The sequence below is a fragment of the Spinacia oleracea genome, chromosome 6, assembly GCF_020520425.1.
Source record: "Spinacia oleracea cultivar Varoflay chromosome 6, BTI_SOV_V1, whole genome shotgun sequence".
Classification (NCBI taxonomy): domain Eukaryota; kingdom Viridiplantae; phylum Streptophyta; class Magnoliopsida; order Caryophyllales; family Amaranthaceae; genus Spinacia; species Spinacia oleracea.
In genome coordinates, this window is record NC_079492.1 from 133460743 (window position 1) to 133488024 (window position 27282).

General features: G+C 40.6%; 2 protein-coding genes across 4 annotated transcripts; both read right to left on the bottom strand.

Annotated features, from left to right (window-relative positions):
• Window positions 1-3: 3 nt before the first annotated feature.
• On the bottom strand, window positions 4-9584 carry LOC110785356 (alcohol-forming fatty acyl-CoA reductase). Of its 2 annotated transcripts, none has more exons than XM_021989794.2 (10): window positions 9442-9584; window positions 8868-8971; window positions 7167-7369; window positions 6747-6847; window positions 5851-6043; window positions 1199-1360; window positions 1029-1110; window positions 686-955; window positions 462-589; window positions 4-365 (listed from the first exon to the last, which is right to left on the bottom strand). In XM_021989794.2, the coding sequence occupies exons 1-10, from the start codon at window positions 9515-9517 to the stop codon at window positions 212-214; spliced, it is 1473 nt and encodes a 490-aa protein (XP_021845486.2). In that variant the 5' UTR covers window positions 9518-9584; the 3' UTR covers window positions 4-211. The 2 variants fall into 2 exon arrangements, with proteins under 2 accessions (XP_021845486.2, XP_056689935.1); XM_056833957.1 differs by lacking the exon at window positions 9442-9584 and adding an exon at window positions 9099-9396.
• An 11374-nt stretch (window positions 9585-20958) lies between these two features.
• On the bottom strand, window positions 20959-24992 carry LOC130462583 (uncharacterized). 2 transcript variants are annotated; one of them, XM_056831156.1, is made up of 6 exons: window positions 23756-24992; window positions 23406-23659; window positions 23234-23317; window positions 23076-23159; window positions 22324-22998; window positions 20959-22237 (listed from the first exon to the last, which is right to left on the bottom strand). In XM_056831156.1, the coding sequence occupies exons 1-6, from the start codon at window positions 24828-24830 to the stop codon at window positions 21437-21439; spliced, it is 2973 nt and encodes a 990-aa protein (XP_056687134.1). In that variant the 5' UTR covers window positions 24831-24992; the 3' UTR covers window positions 20959-21436. The 2 variants fall into 2 exon arrangements, with proteins under 2 accessions (XP_056687134.1, XP_056687135.1); XM_056831157.1 differs by lacking the exon at window positions 23234-23317 and having other exon boundaries at window positions 23756-24991.
• Between the last annotated feature and the right edge of the window lie 2290 nt (window positions 24993-27282).

Below are 27282 nucleotides of genomic sequence, written 5' to 3' on the forward strand. Positions count from 1 at the left end.
GCATAGTAATAATTAATATTGGCATCATAACATTTATGAGGAAACTGTGAACAATCAAAATGAAACATAACATACCGTCTTTTACTTGATAAAAAAAATAAAACTTGTCGAATTATGTAATAAATGAGTCTTAATCAAATATTGCTTTTGTTTAAACACTTGGACCGACCTTCTTCCTCTCCTTAATTACTGCTGTTGCTGTTAATGGGTTTCACTTGAAGACATGTTTTACTAAACCAGGAAGATGAGTGTTGATGAAGTAGTCTTCCCAGTTAAGAGCTTTGGGATCAAAGAAGAATATATCTGTTTCCAATCCTCTTTCTTTTGCTGCCATCCTTAACTTCTCACTGTTGCTGTCATCGTATCTACATTCATTTTCATTCTTTAGAGTCAGAGATTTGTATGAACGTGAGCTAATCCAGACCGAGAGAGTCATAACTAGTAGTTTCAGCAAAACTTACATGCCCTTGAAGAACAAATATGGTCTGTAAATTTCTATCAGCCGCATCACCTTGTTGATCTTCTTGGTTTGTTCCGTTAATGTGCCTTTAAAGTACTGACATAGCGCGATGTTTGCTATTTCCAGGACCTAATGCATGTCGATAACATACACCCCCGAAGTAAGTAAGTAAGTAACAACTTCATATATGCTAGCTACATTGTCTATATATATTATACGTCGTACCTTCAAGGGTAGAAGGTAATGAAGAGTAATGTATCTCTTGAAGCTATCCATGGAGCCTAAGACCCTAACATGGCCAACTATGACTGGTTTTCCATCTTTGTTAATCCATGGATGCCTCTTGAAATACTCGTATGCCATTTCGTGCAGTGATGCTAATGATGCCGGATTTTTAACTGATGATCCAATTTGGTATATCCTTGGATTTCCGGGTTGATTTGCATGAACCATTGCTGCTACTATTATCGAATTGACTACCATATCAGCTGGTATCTGCACATACTACTTGTATCAATACAGTATATAATTAACTCATGATAAATAACGTGAGAGACGGTCTCCGTACCATATCAGCAATCGACCCAGGGTCACCCAAGAAGCATGGCAACCTCCCTTTGCCATAAGCAACTACTAAACTGTCAATAGTCCTGTAAATATTAATTTAGTTAGATGAAACTCTAATTATATATGGAGCTAATAACAATAATGTAGTTGAGAATTACGGAAGTTAATTACCTAATACCTTCGACCCAACCGGGGAAGGGTTCTTTTAAAGTGCTGGTAACCATGGTTGGACGAATAATAACAAGAGGAACATCTCCTTTTTCGTGAAGTAGCACCATCTCTCCTAATGCCTTTGTAAACACATAAACATTTGGCCATCCCCAGTGCCTTGCCCTGATATATCAAATTTGGGAAATACAAAAGTTAACCAACCAAATTCATTAGCCAATATGTAAGATTCGAACATACACGTCTAAGATCTATTGTAAAAATCATTTGAAGTGAACCAACTTCATTGGGATATGTAATTGCCATTGTTTGTATGTAATGAGACTGCTAATTCTTTCAAGATGCTCTGATCGTTTTATCGGAGGGTGTCCTTGAATTATGACTTTCTTCCGTCCATTAGATCCGGATCGCAGGTGAATTTGTCAGATTTGTATGGATCAAATAAACTCACTACACAGGTAATTTATTGATAAGGCCTAGGGCCTGAATTCCACCATAAAACCATATAGTGGTAGGTGGAGTTCGAAATACTCCCTCCGTCCCTTAATACTCGCATCGCTTTCCTTTTCGGGTAGTCCCTTAATACTTGCACCGTTTCTATAAATAGAAATCTTTATCAATATTATATTATTTCTCACACTTACCTACTAATCCACCTACACCCCTACTTCCTACAAAAAATCATTTAAAAATCCATATCTTTCACTCACTACTCCCCACCCCTTACACATTTCCCACTAACTATATTAAAAAAATATTCCACTATCAATTAACACTCATTAAATTAATAACTCATTTTAAATGTCTTAAACTCCGTACAGGTCAAACCGACGCGAGTATTAAGAGACGGAGGGAGTATGTCACAATATTCCTTTAAAAGTGTGTTATAATATTCGACCACATTTACCTCCTCATTATGTTAGGGTTTGGTCTAGGAGCCATGCCGCCTGATCATATCAAGACATCAATAGGACTTTCAAACAAGCCACTACAAGGCCCGTGATTTGTGTGAGGGTTCATCATCCTGGCTCCCTTTAAGATTGTGTTTTTGTTTTCCTTTTCATTAAGACTACCCCTCGCTTACAACATCTTAATGGCTACCTCTTTGTTCTCAACATCGGCTCAATTAATCTTAGCCCAACTATAACACCATTTGCAGTGCCCTAGGTCAAGGCGCACTGCAAAGAAATAGGGTGACTCATTACAAGATTTATGCGTTTTCACTAAAAGAATATATGTCTTGTTATTTACAACTCAATAACGACGGTTAAAAAATCATGTCGTAGAAGGCTTTTGTGAGGGACTAACAACCAAATAAAGAACCACCGTCGTAAATTCCTTTTACGACTGGCTAACGACAGGATTTTCCATCAATGACGGATTGACGGCCCCTTTTTATGAGGGGTTCGCGACAAAAATTCCACTACTTTGGCCTTTAGTAAGGGAGTTTTTCGTCGTTAATGATACAATGTCTTGTAGTGTTTCTATCCTAAAATTATATGGTACGTGGTTGGTGGAGTAATCCACAACCTTTTAAACAAGTCACCCTCTTCAACTCTCTCCAACATGGGTCATTTAACTTTGAACTCAAATGGAGAACTAAAAAATTGATATTCGAAAAAAAAAATACACTTAACACTAATCTAACAACATATTCCCCAGTAGCATTTGACTTTTACTCCATATTTTTTTTAATAGGTAAGAAGAAGGGATCCTAACTGAACCAGCACCTAGCACAGGTTAACCAGCCCAGCTCCGCAGGTCATCGCTTGAGTCACTCCCAAGCATTTCGCAGTTGATGGGGCTCGAACTTGTGACCTCCAAGTCACAAAGTGAGTTCCCCACCAACTCCACCAACTTATGTTGGTTCTTTTACTCCATATATTTTAGTAAGAAAACATGGTCAAAACTACTGTATATAATAGTATAAAAGTCAAACTTTTACGAGTATTCTGGAATGGAGGGAAGACAACATTGAACTAGTTTTTAGCCAATGCGATGTACGAGTTTCTTATTTTAAAAAATTCAGTTATACTTCCTCTGTTTCTATATAGTTGCAACATACCCCTCTATACGGTATTTAAGAAAGTGGTACTTGAGTGGGACCACAACCACTTTAGTCACATTACTTACTTCATCTTAGGTGTGAAATTGTAATTTTGGGTAAAAAATATTTCCATTTTAGGTGTGTTGTAACTATTGTGACATTTCCATTTTAGGGAAGTGTTGCAACTATATAGAAATGTGGGAAGTATATAATATAGGGGAAGATACGAAAATTTTGAAATAATAAAAATATAATGTATTTGGAGTATACAAACTTTTATATAAGGCGGTTTTACACAAAAGACCGTCTGATGTCATATAAGTTAAGCAATTGAACCAATTAGTGAAGCATTGTAGCTAATTAGTTAAGCACGGGAACCCATTCGTTAAACAATGAAACTAATTACTCCCTCCGTCCCTTAATACTTGCACCGCGTTTCTTTTCGGGCTGTGCCTTAATACTTGCACCGTTTCTATAAATGGAAATTCTTACCAATATTATATTATTTGTCACACTTACCTACTAACCCACCTACACCACTATTCCTTACAAAAAATCATTTAAAAATTCACATACCCCACGTACTCACCACTCCCCACCCCTTACCCATTTTCCACTAACTATATTAAAAAAATACTCCACTATTAACTAATACTATTAAATTAATAAGTCAATTCAAGTATCTTAAACTCCGCACCGGTCAAACCGGTGCGAGTATTAAGGGACGGAGGGAGTAGTTAAGTAATGAAACTAATTAGTTAAGTAATGAAACCAATTAGTTAACCAATGAAACCAATTAGTTAAACATGAAACTAAATAATTAAGCAATAAAACCAATTAATTAATCACTCAAAACAGTCTTTTCGATAAGGTGATCTTACAGAAAAGTTATCGTTTGGAGTATAATGTAATTGAAATTAGGATGTGAAAATAATTAATTAATTTTAAGGGAAAATAACTCATAATCAGGAAGGGAGAATGGGATTGATGAATACAAAGTGGTCATCCCAAAAAAAAAAAATCAAAGAATATCATAATCAGAAAGAAAATGTGGCACTATGTTACGCAAAATATCATGTTTTAAAATATTAGTATAGATATTGTTTTTGTTTTGTCTCACTTGTAATAGAGTTCAACTTTGTTTTTGTTAATCTGATTTTGTGGAGATGTTTTTTTGTGAATAACTTTTGGTTTTTCTGATTTAGTGTCTTATCTTATCTTATTTTATGGTCCAACCATTGCCGTATCTAGTTGCATGAGTTTTGTATTAGTTTCATTTATTAGGCGGCGACCAACATGGGCTTATGTTATGTAGCAATCTACGTTGTGATAAGATAACTATTGACAATTGTATTCCCGTATAGTAGCAATCACAGATTCACAAGATTCACAACTAAATCTGGATTCTTATGGAAAATTAAATTGACAATCAATTGGATATCCTATCACCTACATAATATATATATACATATTTGTCTTATTTAAAGGGTAGTTTTCGAACTTGATAAATTATTGAGAAACTTTTCCAAAAGTTTGCGATAAAATGGAAGTAAAATATTAATCCGTACAAGTAGTGCCCAGTGGCGCTAATTGGGCGATCACACATTCTTATTTACAAGTGATGTATAATAAATATTGTATATTGGAGGAAAAATAACCTTATATACAGTGGCAGATCCAGAAATTGTACTAAGTGGGGTCACTATTACAAAATTACTGAAAAATTAACTAAATTATGTACTTTTTAATACAAATTAGTCTAAAATTAACTAAAATTATGTAATTTTTTTGGCCAAGTGGGGTCAAGTGACCCCACTCCTTACACACTAGATCCGCCAGTGCTTATATATATACAAGTGATGTAAAATAAATGTTGTATACGGGAGTAAAATTAATCCTATATATGTAAAAGTTATTTATTTTATAGTGATAACTTTTTTAATTGTAATAAAATTATTTCCTCAAAACTAATAGTGTATAAAATTAATTATTTAACCCCTTAAAGTGTTTATCTATCAACTTATTTTTTATAATATAAAAGTTATAAAAATTTGGGTAAAAGGTATAAAAAGCTGGGTAATTATTATGCTAGTGTACAATAAATTTATTTTACACCTTGAGCGTGCAAGAGCTTTTAATAATACTCCCTCCATCCCTTAATACTCGATCCGTTTTGATTTTTTACACTATTCACATAATTCACTTTGACCCTAGTTTATTTTTAGTGTATGAAAACAAATGTTAGTATATAGTATATTGTTGGCTTCATCTTAATATATATTTTCAAAATATTAATATTTTTATAAGTTTTTATAATATGTAGTTAAACAAATTGGTGATCAAAGTTGTGCATTGGCAAGCGTGTCCGGTCAAAACAGATCAAGTATTAAGAGACAGAGGGAGTACATTGGTATTTCATGGGGACGTGGAACACTACGAGTTCCAGAGTTAGACAACTAACAAATTTATATTAATTACATATCTATGTCCTTGCTATTTCTTACTATCTTACATGACAATAATTTCAACTTCGTGGTCATACAGTCATACTATACATTTACTCCGTATGTAACAAGTGAATTGAGTTTGGTTTGGTATTATTGCGTACCTCTCAAGGCCCATGTCCCTCATCGATATCTTGATAGTTTCAGTTGTAGCACCCATAACTTGTAGCTCATCTAATTTCTCTTCAACAAGTTTCTTCTCCACTTTAACGTCCAAACCTTTCCTGCCGTTGAGTGTCTCACCCATGAAATAAAGACGCTCCTTTATAAATCCAGCCGTTTCACCAGACACATAAGCTGAAAATTAAACGATTAAACATACAAGCGTAGTTATATACTTCGTAGTCTATACTACTACAAAAACAACCGAATGTGCAAAATGTGGTTTATCACTACAAGAAATGGTACTATTAATGACGGGAAATCCCGTCGCGAAAGGCCAATAATCGTTGATTAACGACGGGATTTCCTGTCGCGAACCCGTCATAAAAGGGGCCGTCGTTAATAGAAATCCCGTCGTAAATTTGTCGTAAACCCGTCGTAAAAGACATTTGCGACGATTATTCCCGTCATTGTTTGGTTGTTAGCCCCGTCGCAAAATGCTTTTGCGACGGGATTTTTGACCCGTCGTAATTAGGTTGTCGTTAAAGATACAAATTCTTGTAGTGTATGCACTTGGGTGCAAAATGCTAGTTGTGCACCCTTTTTTAAAATGAACATTTAGTTCAAATATAAAGAAAATATTGGTTATACCCAAATAACATATAGTAATTGAACATATAGTTCAAATCCAAAGAACATATATTAAAATATTTCTTTTTACGCGTACATTGAAATCATTCTCCATGTTCATTAGGTGTTCAAATGTTCAATGAATGGCCATTAGGGTGCACAATAAACATTATTTATCCGATTGTATAATTCAAAGTGCGCCGATTGTGGGCTTAAGTCGAGTCACTCATTTTATTATACGGAAATAAAGATAAGATAATGTACTAACCAGTTGATACTTGTACGAACACCTCCAAACGAGCGCATTTCTTAGCAAACTCCAGTACATACTTAGCACCAAATGTGTTGACAGTCAATGAAACATCATACCTGTTTCAATTTCTCAAATTTTCAAACATCATTAACAAATAATCTCCATTCCATAAGGAAATTGAGGTCAATATCATTAAAACTCCCCTATACAAAATAATATTAACATTAATGGTAAAACAAAATAAAAAATGGCGAATGTATGGGCGATAATATCTATCACAGGTTAATCACCCTAGCTATGTAGCTCCCAAACATTACAATTGCAAGGTTCTTTGTATTTAAAAAAAAAATGGAAAACTTATTCCCTATTTTAATGTTTGGTATATTATGATAATACATTATAATTAAAATAAACAAATGGTCTAGTTAAGTGTACCTTTCATCAAAGTTGGTGGTTGCAGCAAGGTTAACAATAACATCAACTTCTCTCCATAATTCTTCCTTTAGTTTGGAGTCTTTAATTGCCAAGTCTTGACAAGTAATATCACCTGGCACCACACTCACTTTTTCTTGTATGAAGGTGTTGAACTTTGCTCCCATCTTTTGCTTCAGGATTTTGAACAAATCTTTTCCAATCACCTAATAGGTAATTGCATTGGTCTTTCCTTAATTTGCCAATTACAATCATTTTCTTAAATCACATTCTTGAGGGTGGTGGTGTGGTGGTGGTGGTGTGTGGTGGTGGTGGTGGTGGGTGGTGGGGGGGGGGGGTTTGTCTTTGGCGTGTGTGTGTTTATGATGAATAAATACTACGTATACAAGAATCACGAATGTAATATTTTTTTTTTAATTTCTAAATCATTCACATCCGACCCGTCAAGAAAGTTATCGTCACATATACTTCGTATGTAGTAGTTTATCTGACATTTCCGGAAAAGGGGGAGTATTTCTTATTTCGTACTACATAAATAAATATAAATACCTATATAAAAAAGCCCCAACATCTTTTTATTTTTGCGTAACTTTGTTTGGCCCATTCAACCCTTCATCCTGTCTCTTTATTACAGAATTTATCATGGTTACATGTTTTTTTTGTTTTTTTTTTTCAATTGTGAAGTATTTGATTTATATTAGACATGTCAATTTTATTTATTGGCCAAGTATCTAACATGCATCATCATTTGGAAACCAGATTAAGTATCCTAGTTATCTTAGAGGTTATAATATCGTATGTGGTAGATTTGTGTTATATCTAAGCTGTATGATATAAGATAGAAGTATATATATGACTTAAAAAATCTACGAAGGGTACAATATCTAGTTTGTATTATAAATGAGGCGTAGATTTTCTAAGTCATATAGACTTCTATTTTAGTTAGAATTAATCTAATTCACTCACAGCCGTTAGAATTAATCTAATTCACTCACAAGCGTTAGAATTAATCTAATTAACTCACAAGCGTAGTTTGGTGATTTGCTTAGTATTAATTTAAGTCAGTTTAGCTAGTTGTTAATACATTAGCCTCTTGGGATTCGACCCTTGTTTAATACTACATTATTAGGAGGTCTAGTTAGCTTATTTTTGATAGGCACGCGACAACCTTGTCTAAATTTGATGCCGTTGCCAGGGAGTGACAATATTAAATTAGTTATAGTTGATTTATTTCTACTAAGCACTTTAGATTTGGTTAGTTGCTTCATCTATTATTCTTTTTCTATTTGATATATTGTTTCTAGTTTCTCTGGTTGCATGCACAAATATTTCAAAACGACTCTTTTGATGCTTCACAAATATTTTATACGAAGTATAAAAAAGGAGAATGAACATGAACTTTGAATTACTTAAAACGAGTAAGAAACAAAATAGATATCTTTATTTTAAAATGAGAAAATTGTAAAGTGGTAGAAATTGCAAAATAAAAACATATTTTATGATAGTAAATAACAATAAAATTTTCTTAAGTTAGTTAATAATTTCTCTGTTCTTTTTTAAATGACACAATTATTTCGACACGTTTACCAATGCGCGATTTCAAACCTTAATATCTCCAATTATGGATAAGAAAAAATATTTAACGCAAAAATCCCTCGTACCTCATTTTTTTTTTTGGTTAAAAAAAGAAAATTAATCTCGTACCTCATTTTGCAACCTTTGTAAAGCTGAGTAGTCATCAGGAGCTCTTAGGAGAAGATAGACCTTCTTCACATCTGGTTGAGACCTTAGCACCTTCTCTGCAAATACTACAAACCCGAAACATAGACAAATTCAATTTTGACTAGATCGACCTCAGATATTAAAACCGACTCGATTCGACTCCAAACACTACGATTAACTTGAAAATAATTAGGTGCACTTGGGTGAACGTACCCTGTATCCAAGAGTATTTTATGCCCATGAGTGATCCCTTTTACATTTTCTCCTCATGAGTAAGGGCATAAAGGTAAAATATAATAGGGTGCACCGTGCACTCGGATGCACCTAATATGTTTTACAATTAATTAGAGGCCGATGATTAGAGAAAATTAATGCATTTCACAATTAACTAGAGGTCGATCATTATAGAAAATTAATGCACTTCCCAATTAGAGGTCGATCATTAGAGAAAATGCACTTTGAAACCTAGTTCGATGCATTATTAACCAAACTGACTGACCAACCCGTTTGACGTACACATGCATCTAGTTAAAAAAAATTGTACGTAAAATCATACTCTTAGCTAGAAATCCAGCACCAGTGACTAAAATGGCCTTGTTATCCAAAAACTTCAAAATGCTATCTACTTCCATATTTAGAAAAAAGATAGACAGAAAAATAATGAAGAGGATAAGACAAATGAATAAGGGAGAAAACCGTGAAGTATATATAGGTGATCAAGTTTTTAGGTAGGCCGTAGAAGAGGGCCGGGTTAAAAGCATTAAAAGAAGAGTCATGGGGCTTGGATACATAAATTCTTATTTATAAGTGTACAATAAATATTGTACATCGGATTTAAAAAGTTACCCTTATATATGTAAAAGTTACATAGTGATAAATTTTTCCATTTTAATAAAGAATTTTATCTTCAAAATCACTAATAATGTTGTTAGATAATGCCTTGAATCGGTCATGCCACTTACTGCAACGCCCTAGCACGGGGATCTCGCTAACTTTACGGTATCTGTTATTCTGGACTAGGGTTATCTGTTTTGGGCCTATTTTTTGGGCTTTTCCGCATCTGTCTAGAAAGTACTATATAAACTCTCTAGGTCATAACCTAGTTGTATTCTGTAATCTGTATTCCTCAAGATCAATAAAACTTTCATCCCCTCTGCCTGTGGACGTAGCTAACACATTGTTAGTGAACCACGTTAAATCTCTGCGTTCTTTAATTACGTTATTTAATCTTTCTTTGCATTCGTTATAACAATGTATTACCTCTGTTTCATAAAAATCTTTACCGTTACTATTTACACAAATATTAAGAAAAAAGTAGAAAACTTGTGTTGAATATAATAAAATATGAATAAAGTGAGAAAAATATGTAAAAAGGTGGGTGGGTGTAAGAAAAAAATGAATAAAATAAGAGAAAGTGAGTGGAAAATTGTAAATATTGTGGGGTAAGAATGATAAGGTAGTAAATTTGCATGTCCAAAAATAGAATAAAGCAAAGTGTTAATAACATTATGAAACGGACTAAAACGGAAAGTGTAAATATTATTTTGAAACGGAGGTAGTATAAAATTAATCATTTAACCCTTTAAAATATTTATTTATAAACTTTTTTTTTTATAATATACTACGTAAGAGTTAATAAAAATATATTCAAAATTACAAAAAAAAAAAAACTATTCTGTAAATAAAAATTACAAAAAACTGGATAAAAATTATCTTATTGTACAATAACTTTATAGTACATATTGTACGTGCAAAACCTTTTGCATATTACATATTTATCCCAAACTAATGCATAATTAATAAACCTTGAACGTACTCATTTAATCATCTAATATGCAATTTTCGTGTATTATATATTTTGCATGTTTAATAAGATAATTTGACCAAAATATTCAATATGCTTAATATGTTAATTGACCAAAATATTAAGTTAATATGTTTCTACTCCGTATTATTAATATGACGATTTGACTAAAATCGTCTAATAATTTCATATTCTATAATCTTATTTTTACTTTCAATACATAAATAGTTTATACAAAAATAGAGAAAAAGTAAATAAAGTAGATATGTTTTTTTTAGGAAAGAGGTTTTTGGCTGGAAAATGTGCACCAGAGAATGACATGTGTCATTCCTGGTGTCTGTTTTAATATATTCCAATGTAATAAATATATAAAGTAATAATTAATTGTTATTCACATAATAATCCGAGGCATCACCCGGGCCCAAATACTAGTTGATGGCTAATTGCTAGAGCCGTCAATTCTTAATCCGAACCGTCGAACGTAACTTGCTTGGTTTACTCGACATATTAGAACCTAAATTGTTTAGAATATCTAAGCTGAAATTCGAAACCCAACCCAATCCGACAAAGGTTTTTAGTTTTTACACCATGCATGCATGAGTACATATGTCTTTTTCTTGAAGTATAAACAATAATAAGGTTGCGAGACGTTAATGTGATTTTCACATATGATTAGAAATACATGTTTTCATTCCCTCTATTTATAAAGTATTTTGAAAATTATGCAACATATATATTATTTATCTATGTATCTATCTCTATTATATAAGGGAACGTCTAAGGTGACGTAAATAGTAATTTAACTATTTTACCCTAACTAAAATTAGAAAAAAAAAATTTCAAAGAATAAAACATTTTATAATACAATAGAAAGGGAATTAATTTAAAAGATATTTATTAAAATCGCCAAATATTAACCGGCGCAATAGGGTGTTTCTTATGTTTTTTTTTCGATTAGGCTTTTATTTCCTTGTTTGGTTCATCATATGCATGTCATATATACAAAAAGAAGTATATATCTAGCTTTTTATAAGCTTGGATGGGAAGTTCAGTGACAGAGTTGTCACCTTTATTGCAACTTTATGGGCCATATGGATAACAAGGAACGAAAGGGTTTTCCGTTCAAATGCTGGAGATATTATTGTGTTTCAGATTCAGTTTAGGCTAGCTTTAGAACAACACAAAGTGTTCAAGGGAAAAGATGATGGAAATTTGGGTTTTCTTCATCCACCGGAGCATACGCCAGATTACCCGCCAGGGTTTTACTTTGCAAATATAGGTATGGAAACTACTTTACCAATGTCGACAACGGTTATTCTTATAGATGGAGCGTGGAATAAAGCCACGTTCAGAGCAGGAATGGGTTGGGTTCTTCAGCAACGCCAGTCTAACGACACGAAAATCCTTGGGGGTTGCGACTATGGTTTAGGGAATTCAGCATTTCATGTTGAAGCTATGGCTTGTCTACGAGCATTACAATGGGAAATGGAGTCATCCTTTGATGACATTGTAGTGTATACTGATTCAGCTAATTTGGTTTCTTACTTGCGGAAACAAGTTAAACCAAATATTCAGCTTCAATGGACAATCGAGACCCTTTTTGAAGTCGGAAAGAGGTTTAAAAACTGTATTATCAACAAAGTGCATCGAGACCAGATTCATTCAGCACATGTTCTGGCCAAGAGGGAAGCTATGGTTGGAATGCAATTTTCTTCATTGGCGGGTTATAGGGCGGCTGGTTAATTAGTATTTTATTTTTATGTATTTTTCTTGTATCTTTATCCAATGTCAAAAAAAAAAAAAAAAGAAGTATGTATCAGCTCTTTTATAAAAGTTCCACCAGTTTTTATGTTACGTCCCTAATAATGAATTCTTAAGATCGTTTTTAATGTGGGCTCACATAAAAGGATAAAAAATATTGCTAAAGAAAAGCCTCATTGGACGAGTTAAAAAAATGTCAACAATTCTCATTTTAATAATTTTTTTGAAAGATTTTTTTTCGCCCTCTAAAGGAAAGTTTGCCAGGAAAAAACTTATGGAAAAAAGTTCATTAATTAATAAATGAAAAATTACTTTTTAAGATTCTCAAACAATATTTTAAATACAAGGACTCACCATTATAGAAAAAAATAAATTATGAAAGGTTTATGAGTCACAAATGAAAGCTCACTTATAGTGATGCTATAATTAAGATCGTTATTAAAAAATATTGTATGTAATAATTAATAAAAATAACAATCATAAAAAGTTAATACATGGAAAGGATTTAGCAAAATCACATATGGTGACCTAGCTAGGAATGCTATTCAAGACAGTTTAGCTCGTGCTTCTTTTGTTAGAGCGCCAAATTAGATTTTGTTGTTGTTTGTTTTTTTTTTTTTTGTACTAGTCAAAAAAAAAAAAAAAAAATTTACCTATACACGGTAAAAAAAAAAATTCACATGTCCGATCCGTTTCCGGTGTATCCTCAGCCCTCCGGGGCTGACTTGGAAGTTAGAACCGATATACATACTAACATACCTACTTTCATGACTGATTATTTTGAAATAGACAGCAGATATCAACTTGAGAATAAGAAAAGGTATTGCCGGGCTAATGGGGGAACCCGCCCGTGACAAATTGCCAAGATGCATCTCTTTCACTAACCAATTATAAATGTGGGCGGTACTGTGAGCTTGTGGGGTGTGGCCACTGTGTGGGTGGGGAGGTTGGGAATAGAGTATGAAACAAATCTATTACTATATCTGGCTAGTGGTTTGCATACTTTTATACCACATCTGTTTTCTGTTTTATAATGTTCTTTATAATTACTATTTGTATAATATTAATAGAAATATGATAAATTATGTAGAAAGGTGGTGTGTATAATAAAATATGAATAAAGTAAGAGAAATAATGTAAAAATGTGTGTGCTTGTAAGAAAAGAATATTTTAAGTAAGAAAAGGTGGGTGGAAAAAGAAAACTTTGTCAAATACAACCTCAAATTTATGGGTTTATAGGTTTGTAGACGCCTAATTTGGTCTCTGGCTAGAAGCGATAAGTTTAATGATGAAACTATAACCCAATTGTCAACAATGCACTCTGATTAGCTGAAGAACAATCTGATCGAAACTTTGAAAGAAAAATGTACCTGCAGCCCTTGCAACATCTACAAATTTTGTCTTGTGAATGTAATTACTGGATTCATTGGTAGTTGCTATGTTTTATTTGATCATGCCTTCAGACTGTCTTACAAAGTATATGAAATCGGTTTGGTCTAGTAGCATTGATGATTGAAAAATAGTTTAAAAGATCATCACTGTTTGGGCTCCCAATTGATTCTCTATTGGGCCACTAAGTCCAAAGCCCAATGGCTCTAAACAAACAGCATCAAACCCACCAATGGTTAGTCAGCCATCCATCAAGGCCCAAGGCCCAATAGCAATAAATGACCTATGGGCATTTATTGTGCAAACACTATAAATAGGCCGCCAAGGCTCACACCTCAAGGTACGTCCAATTTATCGCCTTAAGACTACTCTTCTAGAGAACTTCTCTCTAGAATCCGAGCATCATTCTTACTTAGGCATCGGAGGAGCTTTCCTCGGAAACACCCCCGAGGCTAGTGACTTTGCTCTTGTGCAGGTGAATTCGGACTCCACTCATTCAAACAAGCAAGATCTTCAACACATACAAAAGGGCCTTCATTCGAAGCCCATTGTTTCCATCTCTACAACACCGGAACAATTTGGCGCCGTCTGTGGGGAAGAACACTTCAAAGCCTTTGAAAGACATCAATCACCTCTTTCCGCGAAAATGGTGAACGATGTTGTTAACAACAAAGACGACGATATGATGGTGCGGTCAGATTCAGAATCTGACCAAGAGGGGCACCCTCAATCGATGGCGAGGTCACAGCCAAGCAGAGCTACGACCGCCACAAATGCAGGACCTCCGATTCCAACTAGGGAAGAGCTCACTGCGGCCATGACCATCATGCAAAACTTCCTCTTCAATGAGAAGCAGCAAGGGCTGGCAAATGACCGCAGAGAAGAGAGGAGGACCAGGCGAAGGCTGAACGAGCCACCCAGTGTGGAAGTGTCCAGACCCGAACGAGAACTCCTTCCCTTGACAGGTACACACTTGACGTCGAGGTGGATGGAAAGCACGTGGGACACCCAAAAAAGGGCACAACAGCAACCAGATTGGTTTGCGAGACCATCGCCTACTCCAACAGCTCTCCAAAGCGAATCAACTACCCGTAACACTCGGATCCGAAGCTCGGTGCTCAGCAGGTTGAGACCCTCGGTCCATTCAAGGTTAAGACCTTCGATCCATACGAGACTCGGGGTAGGTGAGTCGAGCAGGTCTGGCGAACGACCCGAGATCAGTAGCCGAGAAAGAAGAAGAGACAGGAGGCATGATCGAACCCCTAGCCCCCATCGTACGCCCGAGCGTTCTAATCACAGAACCTCGGCAAACGAAGGCATCAGGGCTAGACTCGGGAAAAGAATCATGACTCCTACGTCATCCCCTTTCTCGGACGAGCTGATCATGGAAGAAATACCGAAAGTAAGACTGCCAGCGCACCTAACCTACAGCGGAATCACAGATCCGAGGGATCATGTCATCTCATACGAACAGCAAATGTTCTTGAGTCCCTACTCCGAAGCATGTTGGTGTAAATACTTCCCAACCACGCTAACCGGAGTGGCGGGAGAGTGGTTTAGATCGCTGCCGAAGGGATCGATCAAGAGCTGGAAAAAGCTGAAAAAGAGATTCTGCACACAGTTCGTGAGCAACAATCGCCCCGAGCGAACCACAGCAGAACTGACCTCAATCCAACAAGAAAGAGACGAAAGTCTGAGAGAATTCATGGCCAGATTCATGAAAGAATCAACAAACATACCAAACTTGCAGCCAGACGTGGCCATCTTCGCCTTGAAGCACGCGCTCCAGGAAGGGAAGTTCCGTGACGAACTCTCAATGAAGAACCCCTCCAAAATAGCTGACGTGCTCCAAATGGCCGATGCGTTCATCAGAACCGAAGAGTTCAACAAGGCCGCTGCAAAATTGAAGGGATCGTCAGATCCGAGAGACACAAAGAATAACCAGAGCAGGCCCGAGGGCGGCTCAAGGAAAGGGAAAGAGAAAGTAGGAGCTAGAGAGATGAGCCCGAAGAAAGACGGGAGAAGGGGTGAACTTCAACCCAAATACACCAACTACACTCCACTAACTCTGCCCCGAAAAGAGATATTTAGCCTCAACAGAAATGATGAAAAGTGGAAACTACCGGGGAAGCTCAAGTCCAACCCAGCTCGGAGAAACAAGAACAAGTGGTGCGAGTTCCATGATGACTTCGGTCACCATACCGAAGAGTGCAACTCGCTGAAAGATAACATTGAAGACCTCGTTCGCCGAGGCTACCTGAAACAGTACTTGTTAGACCGAAGGGAGGAAAAAGAAAAGGCCGCAAGCGGCAAACAACACGAGCAACCCCAGAAAAGGGTCTACGAAGCAACAGGGCACAAGAAAAATGACATCCTAGTGGTGTTCGGGGGACAGAAGTCTGGCCAGGCCAGCAAAAAACACCTAAGAGCCCTCTCCCATCGGGTCAACTTCAGCGCGGTTGGAGACAACCAACCACACCCCCCGAACATGACCTTCACTGCTGATGATTGCTTCGGAGTCCAGTACAAACATGACGATCCTTTGGTCATTTCCATGGACCTCAACAATCACAACGTACATCGAGTGTTAGTCGACGGAGGAAGTGCCGTCAACATCATCTTCAGAAACTGCTTCGAGCAGCTGATCCTCGAAGAACCAGAGGAAGCACTGACGAAAGTCAGCTATCCTCTGATCGGATTCAACGGATCCGCAGCTATCCCTCGAGGAAAGATCACCCTGCCAGTCACAGTGGGCGAAGGCCAGGCAGCAAAAACCCTTCGGGACGAATTCTTGGTGATGGACTGCGACTCCGTATACAACGTAATCATGGGGAGAACCATGATTCACAAGATGCAAGCAGTCCCCTCCACATACCACCAGCTGATGATATACGTCTCGGATGCAGGATTCGCCGAACGAATCAGAGGTGATCAAGAAGTGGCGAGAAGAACCTGCCACACTGCTGTCCGAAAGCCCAAACTAGGGGACGGCCCCGAGGAGGAAAAAGGAGCTACGGGAGAGGAAAGCGAGGCAAAAAGGAGAAGAGCAAGCACGAGCAGCTTGTCTCCCGCGGAAGTTGATGCTCGCCCCGAAACCCTATCCCCCGAACCGGATCAAGAAATGGAGGATATCTTCCTCGAAGATGATTCAGACAGGAGCGTCCGAATAGGCAAGGGCCTAAGCTCGGGGCTCCGAATCGATTTGATCCGATTACTCAGGGATCATAAAGACATCTTTGCATGGTCAGCAGCAGATATGCCAGGGATAAATCCGAAGCTGATTTGTCACAAGCTGGATGTCAACGCTGAAGCTCGGCCAATCAAGCAAAAAAAGAGAAATTACTCCTCGGAGAAAAACAAAGCCATCGCCGAGGAGGTTAAAAAGTTGCAAGAGGCCGGATTCATCGAACCATGCATGTATCCGAAGTGGCTGGCCAACGTTGTGATGGTCAAGAAAGCGAACGGCTCATGGCGAATGTGCGTAGATTTCACAGATCTGAACCGAGCCTGCCCCAAAGACTGCTATCCCCTGCCAAGGATAGATCAACTGGTTGACTCCACCAGCGGCCATGCACTGCTCAGCTTCATGGATGCCTTTTCAGGCTACCACCAAGTATTCATGCACCCCGATGACAGGGCAAAGACAGCGTTCATCACAAGCGCAGGAGTGTTCAACTACAAAATGATGCCTTTCGGCTTGAAAAATGCCGGAGCCACCTACCAGAGGTTAGTTGACCACGTCTTCGCCGACCAGAAAGGGAGGAATGTGGAGGTCTACGTGGATGACTCCATCGTAAAAAGCATCAAGGAGGAAGACCATGTCAAAGACTTGGCAGAGACCTTCGGAAATCTGAGAAAATACAGCATGAAGCTGAACCCAAAAAAATGCGTCTTCGGGGTGAAGTCAGGGAAGTTCCTCGGATTCATGGTGAGCGAAAGAGGAATTGATGCGAACCCAGACAAAGTCCAAGCGGCATTGGATTTACCCGAGCCGAAGACCAAGAGAGATGTGCAGAGGCTAACCGGCAGGTTAGCCGCACTAACAAGGTTCATATCAAAAGCCTCGGACAAGGGAGCTCCCTTCTTCAAGGCACTGAAACCAAAGAACCTCCCCGGAGGAGAAGCAGAACCAGTCAAGAAAAAGGGGGTCCCGAGGAAAGTGGATCCCGAACTGATATGGGAACAGGAGCAAAAAGAAGCTTTCCAGCAACTCAGAGCCCACCTAGCTCAACTGCCGACACTGGCCAGACCAAAGGAGGGGGAAACCCTGTACCTATATGTCGCAGTTAGCCCTGGAACCGTCAGCGCAGTGCTTCTTCGGGAAGAAGAAAAGAAGCAACAGCCAATCTACTTCACCAGCCGAACACTCACAGGGGCCGAAACCCGATACCCACTCATCGAGAAAGTCGCATATGCAGTAGTGGTAGCTGCCCGAAAACTGAGGCCATACTTCGACTCCCACCAGATCACAGTGCTAACTGACCAACCGCTCGAAAAAGTACTCGACAAAATAGAGAGGTCAGGAAGATTGGCTGCCTGGGCCTTCGAACTATCAGAGTTCGGCATCAAATATCAGCCGAGGACAGCAATCAAAGCACAAGCATTGGCAGACTTCTTGGCCGAGTGCTCATACCAGGAAATGTTGGATGATACGAAAAGCACTTGGGAGGTCTTCACTGACGGATCTTCCACAATAAACGGCTCAGGGGCAGGAGTTGTATTGATCCCCCCGACGGGGAAAAGCATAGAGTATGCATTGAAGTTCGGCTTCAAAGCAACCAACAACGAGGCCGAATACGAGGCCGCAATCGCAGGGATAGAGCTTTGTTTATCCCTGGAGGCCGAACATGTTCGCCTCAAAACTGATTCCCAGCTTGTAGCCAACCAGATCCGAGGGGAGTATGAGGCCAAATGGCCCAGCATGACAGCCTATTTAGCAAAAATTAAATCCTTAACGTCAAAGTTAAGATCCTTTGAAGTCACCCTCATTCCCCGAGGACAGAACACGCAAGCAGACGCACTGTCAAAACTCGCAAGCTCAACACTCATCGACCTAAACAGGTCGGTCCACGTGGAAGTTCACCAAGAGAGAAGCATCGACTTGCTACCCACCACAGTATGCAGCTTACGTACCGAACCTAGCTGGATGGACGCAGTAGTTGCATACAAAGAAAGGGGAGAACTCCCCGAAGATAAGCTGCAAGCGAGAAAACTGAAAAGATTCAACAGATGGTTCATCATCAGCGCCGAAGGAGAGCTCATGAGGAAATCATTCTCTGCTCCGCTGTTAAAATGTGTGGGTCCAACAGACGCTGACTACATCCTAAGGGAAATCCACCTCGGGATATGCGGAAACCACATTGGAGGTAGGACGTTAGCACATAAAGCCCTTCGGGCTGGGTACTGGTGGCCCACTATGGTTTCCGAGGCAAAGCAGATGGCAAGGAAATGCGAGAAATGCCAAAAGTTCGCACCAGCCATCCATCAACCAGCTCAAACCCTACAATCAACACTGTATCCCTTACCATTCGCACAGTGGGGGTTAGACATCATTGGTCCCTTCCCCTCAGCAACGAACCAGAAGAAGTGGTTGATTGTAGGAGTCGACTATTTTAGCAAATGGATCGAAGCCGAAGCTGTCTCCTCCATCACCGAACCTCAGGTCCGCAAGTTCATATGGCAGAACATCATCACAAGGTTCGGCATACCAAGACTGATGGTCTTCGACCACGGGAAACAGTTCGACAACACCCCGTTGCAAAAGTGGTGCAAACAGTTCGGCATACACCTAGCATACTCGGCAGTCTGTCACCCACAAAGCAACGGGCAAGCCGAAGCTGCTAACAAACTCATCCTCAACGCACTCAAGAAAAGAGTCGAGGATGACAAAAACAAATGGTTAGAAGAGCTACCCGGAACGCTATGGTCCCTTCGGACCACTGAAAAAGAAGCTACCGGACAAACACCGTTCCACCTTGTATACGGATCCGAAGCTGTAATCCCTGTGGAAATCGGAACAGAAAGCCTGAGGATCCAGGCATACAACAGGTATGATGGGCTCCAAGGAGAAAGCAACAATCAACTTCTATCCGAAGCTCTCGATCTACTGGACGAAGCTCGGAACGATGCAAGGACACTCAACGCAGCCTATTTGCAGAGGGTCAACAAGCATTACAACCGAAGAGTCAACGCCAGACCCCTAAAAGTCGGTGATCTAGTGCTCAGAAACGCCGCCTCGGTTCAGAAAGGACGGATCCATGGCAAACTCTCAGCCACTTGGGAAGGACCATACATCATCCATTCCGAAAAGAGGCCAGGCACGTTTATGCTGAGACAGTTAGATGGAACAATTTTGAAGAACCATTGGAATACCGATGTTCTCAAAAAATATTTTGTATGACCTCTGTCTGTAGACCAAGTAAGTTGTTTAATGAGAAGAGGAAAGCCATTGGCACCATGTGTTTCATTAAACTTATCTCTATATTTATTGTCCCCTTATATATATATGCAGCCTCGGATCTGATCAATCCGAGACTAAAAACAGGTTGACTTTGTCCATTCCTTGATAAAATGCAAGAAATGACCAAATCATACACTTCAGGGAACCGTCCAGAATCCTCGGATTCGCGGTACCCTAATAAAATTTGTTCGCAACAAACAGTCGCTCGAATCAAGTTATAAAACTCCGGCTCAGATCCACGGATCGCCGAAGGCATAACTAAAGAGGCAGACTAGCGATCTCTTGCCCAGGTTTCCGAACCACAAGAGATCGGAAGAACAATCCAGACCTCTGAGCAGATCGACGGATTTGAAGAGTCTGGAAACTAAAGAGTCTCTTAGCAGATCTACGGATTTGAAGAACTCGCAAAACTAAAGAGTCTCTTAGCAGATCTACGGATTTGAAGAACTCGCAAAACTAAAGAGTCTCTTAGCAGATCTACGGATTTGAAGAACTCGCAAAACTAAAGAGTCTCTTAGCAGATCTACGGATTTGAAGAACTCGCAAAGTCAAAGAGCCTCTTAGCAGATCTACGGATTTGAAGAACTCGCAAAACTAAAGAGTCTCTTAGCAGATCTACGGATTTGAAGAACTCGCAAAACTAAAGAGTCTCTTAGCAGATCTACGGATTTGAAGAACTCGCAAAGTCAAAGAGCCTCTTAGCAGATCTACGGATTTGAAGAACTCGCAAAGGTTAAAAAGTCTCTTAACAGATCTACGGATCTAAAGAGCTCGCAAGGTCAAAAGGTTTTTAGCAAGTCTACAGAAAGAGGAGCTCGAGAAATCTACGGATTTAAAGACCTAAAAATTGCGAAAGAACAAGTTGAAAAGAAGCAGCCAAGTAACAAACATTCATTTTTTATTCAATATTTGGGGGAAGTACAAATACATCGAAAAACCTCAAAAATTGAAAACAAAATGAAACAAGTTAAAATCGGCAGCCATCAACAGACAATACCGGCCTACCGAAGTACTAAAGAAAACAAAAAAGAAATAAGTACAACGCAGCGCCGAGGCAAAAGGGGGGAAAGGCAAGCACATGTTCGGAAGTCCTCAACTGGAACCGACCGACTCTGAAGAAGACGACTGCCCGAATCCCTAGCTCCTGGGAGTCTCAGGAGCATCCCCCAGAGGAGCATCCTTCGAAGAACCCCCAGCAGTAGTATCACCTTCGGAAGCCGCCTTCTGGGCCCGAGCCTCTGCAAGAGCAGCTTGGCGTTCAGCTTCAGCTTCGTCTCGATCGGCCTGGCACTCCACCAAGTGATCCTGGGCCCTCATCCAGAGCGGAACCTTCTCATTCCAAGGGAAATGAGGCATGTGCTTCGCGAACATCCGCCGAGCACCCAGGATGCCATTCCAGTATTGCTCTCTACACTGATCAGCAGTGTAGAGGTCAACTCTCTCTTGCTCCAACTTCCGAATGGCAGCATCTTTCTCTCGGATCTTCAGCTGGAGAACGGGCACCTTGTCAGCTTGATTCTGAACAATCTCCCGGTGCTTGATAAACTGCTGAAGCCTCGCCTCCGCTTCCTGGCTCTGCTTAATGGCCGCCTCAAATTTAGACGTCATCTCCTTGAGAAGACTGTCTTTTTCTTCAAGTTCGCTCGCAAACTTGGCGGCCATTTCTTTCCTCTCCCTGTCGAAGGAAGCTATCTTTTCAGCATCCTCTTCAACTTGGAAAGTGAGCCTCCCAACTTCGGCCCCGATCTGTTCCGCCGCTTCCCTAGCCTCACGACTGTACTGAAGGTACAGTTGCTTGAGGTCCACCATCTCGGCCATGAGCTGCCCAGCCTTCTGGTCCAAGACAGGGATATCACGAGCATAAGCCTCCTGATACCTCCTCAGCTGCCTTTCCTCAACCGAGCTACACTCGGAAGCGAACGAGGACCAGAAAACAGCCTGGGAAAGAAGAAAAGACAAGAAAAGATGAGGAAAGAAGACAACAAACCAAAAACGGAACTCAAAACAAAATTTCCAAGACTTACCTCATTCAGATAATATTGGGCCATCATAGCTGGGTTCCTCTCCTCAGCTCCAGGAACCCTCCACTGCGGGTTGGCCCGAAGAAGATTCTCCCGTGCAGCTTCGGGACCCACCAAAGATCCCACGTGAGCCATGGGGTTCTCCCCCAAAACCGGAGCTCTGGCATAGCGAGCCATCGCTTCCCTTACCTCCTCGGGGATCCGTTTCAGCGGAACATCCGAGCAAGGGTCAGCGTGGATCAGTCTATCCAGGGCCGAGGTCGAAGTGGAGCCCAAGGTCGAATGACGCCTCTTCCTCGTCAGACCCTGCTCGGGTTCCTCCTTCTCAGCTTCGGGAACCTCTACGTGAGCTTCGGTGAGATCCACCATCTCCTTATCCGGACTTTTCTCCCTTTCGAGAGAAACGTCAGCAGCTTCTTCCTTCTGCTCGGCCACAATAGGGACATCCGAGCCAGGAACAAGGTCGGCTTCAATTGCCTCCATCACCTTGGTTATATCCTGGATCTCGATCCCTAAAGCAGCAGACGGCTTCAGCGGAGAAGGGATGGTATCTTCCTCAGCCAGCGGTTGGTCCACGGGAGGCGGTTCCACAACCACCACACTCTTCAACTTCTGCCCGGGCAAGGGCATGAAGTGAAGGAGGTTTTTGGGAGGAGGCATGACTTCCGAAACCACTTCCTACAGGGCAAACGCTCAAAGGTCAGTTTCAGAAAAAGAGAGAACAGACCACAAAAGCTCTAAGTCAGAACAAATACCTTCTCCGAAGACTGATCAGCTTTCGCCTTCTTCGGATGCGCAGAAGGCCTCAAAAGAGTGCTGCTCTTCCTTTTGCGCTGATCCTAAACAGAAGAAACCAAGGGTCAATAAAGGTAAAACAAGACAAAGGAAGGAATAAAGAAAAATCGCGAAGTACCCGGTTCCTAGATAAAGAGATATCTATCCGAGCCGGAGATGAAACCGAAGGAACGGCACGCGGCACAGCGTCAGTCCCAGGACCCTAAAAAGATGGTCCAGGACCAAGACGTTAGCCGACGGCCAACCAAAAAGAAAGACAAACAAAAGATATTGAGATTAGAAACACTCACCGGATCCGAGGTTGTCCTCAAATCAGGGAGCACGACTTTCACTGGAACAGCTTCGGGAGAAGAGGCAGAATCCCACGGATCAGCTCGAACTTCAGATATCCGAGCGACACCCGACGGAGACAGCACGTAATCCTTCAAGCGAGGATTACGAGGATTCTCCTTCCCGAACTTATAATCAGGGGCCGAGTCGTGAATGGTCTTCAGATCCAAAGAAATACCCAAGACCACAGGATCAACGCAGCTGAAGCCGTACTCTGCAGAAACAAAGCACAAAACGAAATCAGTAAAACGAGACCAAAAAGGAAGAGGGCAAACTTACTAAAGCACGGTCCCAGCCGAAAGACACCTACCCCTGTCAAAAATCCTGCTGAGACCGGCAACAGCAAGAATGTCCTCCCGCAAGATATAGTTGAGGTTCGGGAGCCAGTTGGACGGCAATTTGTAGTTGTCCTCCCGAGCCAAAAACCACTGGAGGAGATCCACGTAGTGGTGATGGTTCCGATCCGGAGCAGCCACGCTTCGCATATCAGGATCAGGAGTCACAAACCACTTCGGAGGGCGGTAAAAATGTGGATGCTTCGGATCTGTCGGCACACGAACGAACAACCACTCCGTCTTCCAGTTATGATCAGAGCTGAGGTAAGGGTAGGCCGTAATATAGTTCGGCTCCCCCTTTCTTCGGGATCTTTTGTTGATAATGGTCCACCAACCATACCCATCCCCCTTGGAAGCGTGGTTGAAAGACAGATCGTGCAGATCCCGAAACACGGCAACAGAGCATGGAAAGTTAATAAAATCGCACACCCATCTAAATCCGATGATGTGCCTCATAGATTTGGGGGTAAGCTGGGCCAAACTGATGTTATACGACACCAGGAGCTCGGATATGAAGGGATCCAAAGGAAAGCGGAGGCCGTTCTCCAAATGATGAGTATACACAGAGATGAACCCCCTCGGCGGATGAGTCACCCGAGGACGCTCCTGGTCGGGAAGCTCGCACCAGTACCCCAAGGCGTGCTGGATTCCGTATAACTCTTCGGCCCTCCGATGGTAATGCCCCAGCTTCGCCTCCACCAACCAGTCACCACTGACCGATTTTTCCAAGGGACCATCGATCTTAGTGGTCTCATGCAGAATCGGGGCATACTTACCCTGCGGATCAGCTTCAGTCCAATGAACTGGAAACTCAGGGTAGGAGCGGCGCACACCCGAAGAGCCAGCCTTTTTACCAGAAGTTGCGCGTTCAGACACGCTAGACCCGCCAACAACATCATCTTTCGAAGCATCCCAACCAGTCGAACGCCTCTCCACTGGCCTCTCCGAAGGCCGACCCCTCGAAGTTTTCGGTAACCTTCCCGAAGGCACGTTCTCCCTCTCACTAGAGGAACCAACGACGAACTTGCTCTTGCCCCTATTCTTTGCCATGGCCGCGAATTCTCGGTCTAGGGTTGAGATTGAGGGGTAGAAGGAAAAACGAAGAAAAAAGGAGAATTCAGAAACAAATTACCTTCTTCCGAAGCGGAATTCGCCGATAAAACGAACAGCACAAGTTCCCGAAGTCCAAAGTTGGCCGAATTTCGTAGATCTGAAGAAACAAATCACACTGCGATCGCCGGAATTTAGAGAGAGAAAGGGTTTGAAAGAAGGAGTAAAAAGTTCGAAAAGAGCAATGCACCCCGTATTTATAGAAAAGAAAAGGGGCGCATCAACTTCCTCAACCCACGATCTACACGGCGCAATACAACTCCCAACACTTGTCATCAATGCAAATCATCCCTTTTCAGAAAAAGAGAGGGAACTTTCGGACTTCTGACAGCTGGAAACCCACCCATTTAATTCTAAATGGACCGGGTCTGGGGGGCATGTTGTTTGGGCTCCCAATTGATTCTCTATTGGGCCACTAAGTCCAAAGCCCAATGGCTCTAAACAAACAGCATCAAACCCACCAATGGTTAGTCAGCCATCCATCAAGGCCCAAGGCCCAATAGCAATAAATGACCTATGGGCATTTATTGTGCAAACACTATAAATAGGCCGCCAAGGCTCACACCTCAAGGTACGTCCAATTTATCGCCTTAAGACTACTCTTCTAGAGAACTTCTCTCTAGAATCCGAGCATCATTCTTACTTAGGCATCGGAGGAGCTTTCCTCGGAAACACCCCCGAGGCTAGTGACTTTGCTCTTGTGCAGGTGAATTCGGACTCCACTCATTCAAACAAGCAAGATCTTCAACACATACAAAAGGGCCTTCATTCGAAGCCCATTGTTTCCATCTCTACAACACCGGAACAATCACTATGATTTTTTTGCATCTGATATTCTTTGTATTAGATTATGAGGCTGTTTACAGTTTACTTCTCTGAACTTCCACCCACTCTTCCTTCCTTCTATCTTTCTGATTCCCTGCACCTTTTCAATCTGATATTTGAAGAATGGCCAAGTGCTTACACTAGTTTATGTTACATGTCAGGTGGAAAGCATAGTTCTTAGTATCATATCAATGCTTTCGAGTTCTAATGATGAATCTCCAGCAAATGTTGAAGCTGCGGTAAGTTAAGATTTTACATGTTTGTTCCACTTGATCTCAAGTTTGCTTATACTTAGTTTGTTAGGGTCTTGTGGTTCTCATGAACAGATCAAGATACGTATATGGTCTAATCAAGCTGATTTTAAACCCTTTGATATTATTTGATCAGTTCAGCTAGACTAATTTGTATTTACATCCCCAACTACTTTTGTGGCCTTTTTTGTTAGGTTATGATACATATGACAATTCATAAATCATGCGGAAAAACCATTTAGCCAGGAATACATATTATTTACACATAATCATATAGCATAGTTTAGATGCATACTCTTTGTTGCGTGCCTTCCCTAGCTGCGCCAGAACCGAACAAGAACAAGTCTTTAGGACTCCAAGTGTCGTCCCTCCGTAGATAGTCCACAGTACGTCCGGATCCGCCTTAAGATTGACCAACTAGAATCGCCCTTAAGGTACTAAAAATTTCGGCACTTTTGAGCAAGGAATGTGTCTGAATTTTTCTCTTAAAAACTCACTTTGAATACTTGAAAAACTTGTTATAAATTGTGAACTCAGGCCACATATTTATAGGGGTATGGAAAGAGAATTGGAATCGAATTAGGATACGAATTAATTAAATTAGAATCACAATAAAACTCTTATTTAATTAATTTATCAAATAGAATTAGGAATTTAATCATTAAACGAATCCTGTACGTTTTAGGTTTCGTATGTGAACACAAACACCCACGCACGCACAGCAGCCCACGAGGGGCGCCATGCGCGCGCGCACAAAGCCCGAGCATCGCAGCCCACGACTGCCGCAGCCTTGGGCGCGCGCTGGGCCTGCCTTGCGGTGGGCCTGGCGCAGCCTTGGGCTGGCGTGTTGTGGCGCGCGTTTCCCTTGCTGGACGTGGGCCTGGCTTCGTGCTGGGCCTTCGTCTAGCAAGCTCGTCCGATGCTAATTCGTACGACGCGCTTCCGATTAATTTTCCGATTCCGGAATTCATTTCCGATACGAACAATATTTAACATTTCCGATTCCGGAATTAATTTCCGTTTCGAACAAATATTTAATATTTCCGTTTCCGGAATTATTTTCCGATTCCGATAATATTTCCGATTCAGACAATATTTCCGTTTCCGGCAATATTTCCGATTCCGGCAATATTTCCATTTCCGATAATATTTTCCGATACGTACAATGTTTCCGTTTCCGGCAACATCTACGACTTGGATAATATTAATATTTCCGATACGATCCATATTTCCGTTTCCGGCAATATCATCGTTTCCGGAGTATTCATTTCTTGCCTGTGACGATCTCAGCTCCCACTGAAACCAAGATCCGTCGA